This window comes from Amphiura filiformis, chromosome 2 (assembly GCF_039555335.1).
Source record: "Amphiura filiformis chromosome 2, Afil_fr2py, whole genome shotgun sequence".
NCBI classification, from domain to species: Eukaryota; Metazoa; Echinodermata; class Ophiuroidea; order Amphilepidida; family Amphiuridae; genus Amphiura; species Amphiura filiformis.
The window spans coordinates 59,269,598-59,279,089 of record NC_092629.1 but is presented as its reverse complement, the minus strand read 5'-3'; the positions used below and the strand labels follow the sequence as shown (position 1 = coordinate 59,279,089).

Genomic DNA, 9,492 nt, shown 5'->3' with positions numbered 1-9,492 from the left:
ATCGGAAAACTTCATTGGAGTCGCATTTTGGTGCATAGAAAATAACGTATCTTATACACACAGCAGGTGAAAATGGCAGTTCAAGATCAACAGTTTCTTTGGGGTGTTTTTCAGAAGTAAGTATCATTCATTTGCATGATTTGTGTTTGTACATACCTCATTGTGCAATGTGGTATTTAGAGAAGGCAAAGAGATTGAAAGAATGACATGATGTTTTAACTAAACTTGTAACTTGGCATGCTTGGGGGTGTGGTATATCCAGACCAGGCTGGACACATCACACTACCGTGTGATGTGTCCAGTTCGTCGCCGAACTTACATATAAGATGGAGAGTTTAGCATAACGGCCTGCCTATTTACGCTTCCTGAAAACACTCTTGCACATAACATACAAAACCACAAATTCACTAACTTCAACTTGCACTACCGACACCATGAAAAATATTTTAATTATTACCGATCCTTCAGAATACTTGCAAATATTGGCAGTTTCATAAAATCCTGCTGCTGAAAATCGTAAATTCCACAATCTTCTGTCAGATCCAGGTCAGTAATCACAGATGGGCGAATCTACCAGCGTGACAAGACCAGAGATAATAAAGGATGAGAGGCCACGCTTTACAAATAGCTAGCCTGATTGGCAAGCGTGCCGCTGGCCAGATCTTCTCTGGTCGTGGTATGATGAGTAGAGACCATAGAGCCCTATATAGGGCTCTGTGGAAGAAACGGTTCCTGATTTTGAAGCCATGGATAATATATTCATTTATACGAGAACCATATTTTTGTACCAATCACAGAACAGAATTTCACTTACTCACAGCTGTCAATCATTCTTGTGAAACGTAAGCTCCGCCTAGTATCAAGGTCTTCTTCTGCGCATTGGCTGTGCGCATTAACAAGCCTCCAGCACAAATCCTGTGCACACGATCAGGTTGGATGGGCGGTTTACGCCTGGTTTACACAATAGGAACTGCGATGCATCCTAAACTGGATCGTTTCCGTGTACTCGCATTGCATGGTGGGTAATCGCCTGCCAGTTTGCGTAGCTCCACGTTCACAACAGTTTAAAATCAACACAGGTAAATCCATATAAAAATTAACATGGACACAAAATTGACATAGCTTATGTAATTCAAATAATAAAATGTAATATTATCATGATAGATGCATGTTTTATTAAAACTTGAAAAGATTATTAAGTCCAATAATTTGTTTGTGTTAGCTTGCACGAGTCACAAAATGGCGACCCATCACGCATTTTCTGCATGTGCCGACATTAGTAACTCATAGTGACTGTCCTCAAACTAGCGCCAGTGTGTCTCAGGCCTGATAACGACCCCAGGTAATTTTATGCAGAAAGTTTTCTTGCGAACAGCTGCAGGTGACAATTAAACAATGAACACGGCTTGTTTATGTACATGCGTGGGGAGGCTTGTACGTCAGCTGACGTGTTTTGGACATGTTCCGGCGTAACATGAAAAATACCAGCGATGACCAGTTTTATGTGGGCTATTTGATTTACAGGTATGTCGGTTCGTCATAGGGTAGAAATGATAGCTGTACAATTTGTATAACATACAGTTTAACATAGGCCTAAACATTTATGGGCACAAATTGACCTTCCGTATTAGGCACTTGAAACTTGATTCTGAGTTTAGCGTCCACCGCCCGCGTTATGAATTTTGTACCGCGTTTGAGATGTAAAATCTGAAAATAATTCATTATTTTGCAAATTACTACTAAACCAGAAAGAAAATTTGTTCTGCAAAATTTTTAAACCCTTTTTTTTTGTATTTGAACCCTTCAAAAACTATAGAAAGCTTTGAGAACTATTAGATAAATCCTAAATATTTTAGCATTAAAAATTGCAGGTTTTTGACCCTTGCTCTATCCAATTATTTCAATTATACCTTTGGGATACCAGGGTAGACAAAAGAGAAATCAACCTAGCCAAAATCTTTTTACCAGATGGACATTGTTGATGTTGTAAATAATTTAACTAGGAAAGACCTAGTTTTGACAAATTGGTGCCAAAAATTTATTTCATAATGTTCTGCATGATTGTTATTTTTGTATATAAATGAGTCAATCCCCCCATTTCCCCTATCCTCAAATGAATACGGAGAGGTAAGTACAAATTGGAGTGAAGAAAACTGGCATGGTATACTTCTAAATACATTTAGTTTGTTTGAAAACTTGATAATTATAATTTTATAAATGTTTATGTGTGTTTGTGACATATTGCGACTGGCGATACCCAATTAGAATGAACAAAAGCGCATAAGCATTGGTAAAAGACCGCTGATAATGAAACCTTGAAAATAATGAATAATGAATAATGAAATAGTTGCCGCATCATGAGCTGAAAAAAATGGGACGCTAAACTCAACATCAAGTTTCAATAGCCTTATGCACAAGTATGTGGAAGTGGCAGGCATAGGGGTGTGGTTAGTCATGTTAGTGCCGTACTATTTATTTACGCTGACTTTCGTATTCGGCGAGGAGGACGATTTCGACCTCCTGGTTTGTTTACAAACAGAGAGGTAGACAAAAGACCGTTCCGCTTGTCCAAACACTCAAGTATCAGAAGGATGGTCCACAATAGCGTGATTCACGTAACATGAAGGATTAAAAAGCTGTCACGTAGTAGTAGAACCATGTGCTTCAATTGTCCAATTTGCCATCAAGATTTCATATGGAAACAGTTCAGACCCAGTACGTACATGATCATGTCAGAAATTAATCTGTTTATTCAGACTAGGGTGTGGTCACACACTGCATGACTGAGACTAGCTCGTTCACGTAGCGGTTTCGGCCCGGGGGGCACTTCCATGTCAATGACAGATATGCATCATGGGCCTCGCGATAGACCCCCTTTTTCAAACGGGCTTGTAGTTTTACCCAATGACCCCCTTTTTTGTGTTATGGTCCTACCTATTACCCAATGACCCCCTTTAAAAAAATTCATGTACTCAATGACCCCCTTTTTCTATTTGCTGCTATACCCAATGACCCCCCTTTAAATTCCCAAATTTAGGTGGTATTTGTGTTCTCCTCCAGAAATAATGAAATTTTTCACATTTCCAAGGTGGCCAAGTTGTTTTTACGCAGTTTGGCACTTATTTATGTGTACTTAATGATACTCTTTTGGCAATCCTGTACTCAATGACTCCCATTTTACTTTTTGTTACCCCAATGACCATCCTTTTTCAAAGTTTCATACCGAATGACCCCATTTTTTCAGGTTGTGTACTGAATGACCCCATATTTTTGTAATTGTACATTTGACCTGAATGCCCCTACTTTTAACATGGCCGAGGCACATCCCTGCCATTTCAAATAGGAGTGCCCCCGGTTTCGGTCGGGATTTTACGTTGTCAATATTACTTTCGCATGGACGGACATTTTTTTGCGGGCTCGCTAGGATTCTAACGAGTAGATTTCTTGCAATATTTGGCTTATTTACCATCCAATTTATATCCTTCAATGTACCTGTATATCGTTAGCATATCAAGCGCAGTCAAAAAAAGTTTTTTGATGTTTCTGATCATCACGATGAAACATTTTTAACCAACCTTGGTTTAATACCAGCGCTAAAAGGGCCACCAGGCGTAAGGCACGAGCCTATCGGAAAGCTCGGCAAACCAACAAAGAGAGAGATTGGACTCGTTTTAAACACCTGAAGAGAGAATCACAGAAGACTTGCCGTAGATCATACAACAAGTACATCTATGATATTGTTCACAGTGATCCTGGCAGCGGGCGTAATAAGAGGCTTGGAGCCCTCATCAAGTCAAAGAGGCGTGATCAGATGGGTGTTGCTCCCCTGAAGGAAGGAGGTTTTCTGCATTCTGATCCCAAGACCAAGGCTAATATTCTCAACCGCCAGTTCACCTCTGTCTTCTCCACTGATGACGGCTCTGCGGTACCTGATCTCGGACACAGTCAACATCCTCCATGGACTGCATAAATTATTGTAGACAGGAATGGTGTCATCAAGCTGCTTAGAAAACTGAAGCCCTTTTCCGCATCTGGACCTGATGGCATTCCAACAAAGCTTCTAAAAGAAACAGCAGAAGAAATATTTCCCATTGTGACTCTTCTCTTTCAAGCATCCATCAATCAAGGCAAGGTTCCATCCCAGTGGAAGAAAGCTCAGATCGTCCCAATCTTCAAGAAGGGTAGTCGTTTCGATGCAGCCAACTATAGGCCAATCTCCCTCACATCAGTCTTGTGCAAGCTTTGTGAACACATCATACACTGCGCTGTAATTCGCCATTTCAGTGCCTGTGAAGTCTTGTCCGATGCACAACATGGATTTCGCCAGCGTAGATCCTGTGAGACTCAACTGATCATCACATTGAATGACCTGGCCAAAGGATTAGACACCAAATCCCAGACTGATTTGATTCTGCTTGATTACGAGAAAGCATTTGACAAGGTCTCTCATCGTCACCTCTTGAAGAAAGTCAAACACTACGGAGTCCATGGCAGTACCCTTAACTGGATCAGGGACTTTCTTACCAACCGATCCCAAGTAGTCGCTGTTGATGGTAACAAGAGCTGAAGCGCAGGTGACATAGGAAGTGTTTTGGGCCCTCTACTCTTCGTCATTTAATAATAATAATAATAATAATACACAGATTTAGAGAGCGCTTTTTAAATGAAGAAACAAAGCGCTATGGAAAAGGAAAAATGCAAGAGGGAGGAAACATTAGGTGAAAAGGTGAGTTTTTAGGTTCTTTTTGAAAGTTTGGACATTGGGAGAGTCACAAATGTGGGAAGGCAAGCCATTCCATAGAACAGGGGCAATGATGGAAAATGCTCTGTCACCAGCCAACTTGTGGGATCTAGGAATGGAAAGACAAGTGGCAGCAGTAGAGCGCAAAGAGTACCCAGAATGACGGGTGTGAAGGATGGAGGACAGGTATTCAGGTGTAGATGAAGCAAGAACCTTATAAACATGGACGAGAGTGCGGAACTGGACACGTTTAGCAACTGGAAGCCAGTGCAGACTATGAAGCAAAGGAGAAGTATGCGTATATTTTGGTTCTCTGAAAATGAGTCTGGCGCACTTGTTCTGGAGAAGCTGTAGGCGGGTGAGGTTTTTCTGGGAGATGCCATTAAGCAAGGAGGAGCAGTAATCAATCTTGGACAGGACAAGAGTCCTAACCGCATTGGTACACGCATCAAAACTTAGGAATCGCCTAATCCTCCAAATATTGCCAATCTGCCAGTTCAAAGTTTTGGACAAATGTGCAACATAACTGGACATCTTCATGTCATGGTCAAAAATGACCCTAAATTCTTTATGGATGAAGATACAGAGATCTCCAACCCATCCAAATAAAGGGTGAGATGCTTGAGATTAATGTAGTGATAATCAGAAGAGGCAGTAAAAAACTCAGTCTTCGCCATATTGAGCTTGAGCTTGTTACTGGTGAGCCAAGTTTGTAGCTCATGGATGCAGTTGGAAAGTTTGAACAAGGCACAAGCTGCATCACCCGGGATGGCAGGATTAAAGGTGATAATCAGCTGAACATCATCAGCATAGAGGTGATATTGGAGGCCATGATTACGAATAATGTTCCCGATGGCATGAGTGTAATAGGTGAACAATATCGGACCAATGACCGATCCCTGGGGGACACCATAAGGCAGATGAACCTTATCAGAATAGCATCCCTTCACAAAGACCTGACTACTGCGATTTTCAAGGTAGGACTGGAACACTCTATGGGCATCACCAATGATGCCAAATTCTTGGCTCAACCGCTGCAACAGAATACGGTGATCCACCGTATCAAATGCGACAGTCAAGTCCAGTAACACCACAAAGACAGCCCTGTTGTCATCAATAGCTCTGAGGATGGTATTATGAACAGCCAAGAGTGCTGTCTCAGTGCTGTGAGCAGCTCGACACGCTGACTGCAAAGGCTCAGCCAGTTTATTGCACTTGACATACTCGGTGAGCTGAACACTGACAACCTTCTCAATCAGTTTACCAACAAAGGCCAGATTGGAGACAGGCCGGTAGTTCGAGAGCTGCTGTTTGTCAAGGGACACCTTTTTAGCACAGGCGTGATGGTAGCCCTCGTAGTTCAGCAGGAAAGCAGCCAGAAAGGAGGGAGTTATTGACGATCTTAGTAAGAATAGGGAGAAAGATATGGATATGTTTCTTTAACAACCAGGTCGGGGGGGGGTCTAGGTCACATGACTTGGAGGTCCATGGCGTTATTATTTTAGATAACTCTTCTTCAGACACAACTTCAAATTTGTCAAGCGAGCATTGCAATGTGCTAGATGTAGAACATTGAGAAGTGGTGTTTGAAGAGGTAGCATGGACAGCATCAACATCAGCACGAATTGTTTCTACTTTACCAATGAAATATTTACAGAAATCATTAGCTAATGTAGCTGGAGAGCTACTATCAGGAAGGTCACGTGAGGTCTTATTCAAAAGAGCATTTATAGTCTTATACATGTCCTTAGTGTTACAATTGAGTAACCTTTCATTATAAAAGATGCTTTCTCTTTGCTAATGGTTGTTGCAGCTTCCTCTGGGAATCAATATAGGCTTGACGGTCAACTTCAGTCCTTGTTTTACGCCAGCGCCGTTCACTCCGCCTACGTAAGCGTCGCGCATCCTGAACAGTTTGATTAAACCATTCAGGTTTGATGCTAACGGTACATGGTTTTTCTTTGGCAGGTGCATGGGTCTCAAGTACTTGGCTACAGGTTTTGTTATAAAACTGCACAAGGTCTACATGTGCCTCATCCATGGAATCATCAGTGGTATTGAGCTTGAACACAAGGTCTTCCTCAAAAGCAACAGGATCAATATTGCGGAAATTACGCGCTTTGTACACATTGGTGGCTCTGACAATTGACTGCTTCTTAAAATCAATGTCACAAAGTATGAGAAAATGATCAGAAACATGAACAGGGTGGATGTCATATGGCTTGACAACATGATCATTCTCTTTAACCATAACCAAATCCAAAGTGTGTCCCTTTACATGAGTGGGCTCATCAACAAGTTGCTCGAAACTAAGAGACTCAAGGATAGCAAGCATAGATTTGGTGTCGCTTTCATCGGGCATGTCCATATGGATATTGAAGTCACCCAATACCACTGATCGTCCAGGAAGGAGGTCAACTGCATTGAGAAATATTTCAAAATCATGAAAGTATTGAGGCATTTGCTTTAAAGATGATGATCTATACACAACAACAAAGTAAAGGTTCTGGTTCTTCATATAAAATAATGAATGTTCAAAAGTGTCACTTTTAGGTAGTTTCTCTTCGCAGAGTTCGAGACTCAGTTGGCTCTTGAAAACACAGGCAGTTCCTCCACCGCGATGGACAGAGTTACGGGGTACACCCAAAAATGAGTAACCAGGAGGACACATTTGCCCAGTGATGACACGATCATCAGAACGGAGCCAGGTTTCCGTGAGGAAGAAGAAGTCAAGTCCGCATTCAAGATTATATCAGTTATTGTGTCCCCTTTATTGCCGACAGACTGGGCATTCCATAGACCTAACTTCATGTTGCTATGGTTACCTGGTGAGTGCTCACATTGGTTTTGCTGAACAGTTTGCTCATTGGAATGAGAAATCATTGCAGGTGATGCAGATGGATCCACACAGCTCATAATTGGAAAGTTGTTTGAAAGTATCTTCTTCTTTCCTCGACGAGTTGGTTTCTGTTTATTTAAACCAAGTGACTTAATGTTGTACCAAACTTCTTGAGGCAGTCTACATGTAGTTGAAATACCAGTATTGTACTTAAGGAGATCACTCCTAGTATAACACATTGTGGTAGAGTGATAATCAGCTGGATTATCACACAGATAAGTACTTTGAAGATGAAAATATTGATCATTCAGATGATTAGACTGATCAATTGATGGAATAACAAGTGTAATTGACTGTACAGCCAACAACAACAGTGAAAAGCTAACACTGTGTACAAGTATGGCAGCCATGGGCTAGATTATACAAGAGGATGATGAAAAAACAAGTCACAGTTAATATTTCCTCAAAAGTTGTAGAAACTCCAAAACAATGTGTCCACTTTGATCACAAATGTTATCCAAACATATGTACATCAAATGGAAGGTTGCAAATGCACCGTAGCTGGAGAAATCACAGACTCAGTACACCGGTCGATCTTACCGCTTCCGATGTTGATTAAGATACTTCTTGCATCGATCCCGAGATGCGGAAAAAACCAATAGTCATTTTGTCCCACATAAATGAATAAATAACAAAACCCCCGATCCCCGAGTGGACTCACCCATTCGGTGACGTCACACACGATAATCATCCCTTATCCTCCTTGGTTTCTAGATGAGATAGACGTGTGGATTTTTCTTTACCAACGCTAAGTATCATTACGAACCAAAGGATTTAGATATACAGTTTGTTTGTTACACTGAGGTAAAAACCAACCAGTATAGTCGCTAGGGAGATAGTTTTGACGACATTTTTCGCCTAGAAAAGTGACAAAAACGATCCAAAAACTTAGCTTGTATGTGTGTTTCCGTTCATATACGGGACACACGTTTTCAAAATAGCCGCCTTAGGGCGCCATTTTATTTTTGTTCTCACGTAAAACAACTATAGCAGACTAGTAAGTTACAATAGATGTTTGTACAGTACTGTGTATACATGTATGGTGAGTGATTATCGCTATGTTTATGGTGTGCTCTATCGTTATATCTTTCAGTGCTGCGTCTGATGACGAGTTACTGCTAAGAGTTCGGTGGGTTTCGAAGGACCAGCCTGACAAATCTTCCCAAAAGGTTTTCAGTTTTCATCCCTTTGTATATATATTTTTATATCATACCACTACATCAGCGTCAGCCACTGTGCGTGTGGGTCTGTTTATTGGGCGTGAGCTTGTGTTCGGGGGGGTAGTGCTGTACGCTCCCCGAGTACTACAATGTCTAGGCCTTGTCAATCATGCCCTTCCCTTGTGGCAGAGTGGGACCCGCATCCACTCTGCTACACCCACAGGGAGTGCTCTAAATCAAATAAGTGTGCTTCCTTTTGCATAGGCTTATCGGACATCCACTTCCAGGATTTAGAAAGTAGCGCTCGTTTAGGTCTTCGACACAGACAGAAGACGAAGACTAAGAAACAGAAGCCTACAGGTAAGATTGATATGGTAGGTACTAGCGCGGCCAGCAAGGGCCACGCTAAGGTAACCTCTGGGGCTCCGGTCCCGGGCAAGCAGGCGGACCCTCCGGGGACTGCTAGCGAGCCCGAAGGCCTAGCAGCCAGCGAAAGCACTGACTTAACGTCTAAGCTAGTAGCAGGCAGCAGGCGGTACTTGCCCCTAACAGGCGAGTACCAGTCTACCAGTGAGATCTCTAGCGAGCTTCTTGCAGGTGGACACCCGTCTAGTGCTGGCGAACGAGAGGGGCCAGCCCCCGCGGAACTAGCCGGCGACGGACAGTATGCCAAGGGTACCCGGGCTTGCCTG

At 42.2% G+C, this 9,492-nt stretch overlaps 1 protein-coding gene across 2 annotated transcripts in view; it reads left to right on the top strand.

The window, feature by feature from the left end:
• The first annotated feature begins 3 nt into the window (after nucleotides 1-3).
• LOC140146467 (programmed cell death protein 6-like) overlaps nucleotides 4-9,492 on the top strand; it is a 35,728-nt gene continuing 26,239 nt past the window's right edge. The window contains exon 1 of one of the 2 annotated variants that reach the window (XM_072168326.1): nucleotides 4-116. In XM_072168326.1, the coding sequence (XP_072024427.1) occupies nucleotides 73-116 (44 nt within the window). In that variant the 5' untranslated portion in view covers nucleotides 4-72. The remainder of the gene's footprint in view (nucleotides 117-9,492) is intronic. The other variant, XM_072168325.1, reaches the window with a different exon arrangement.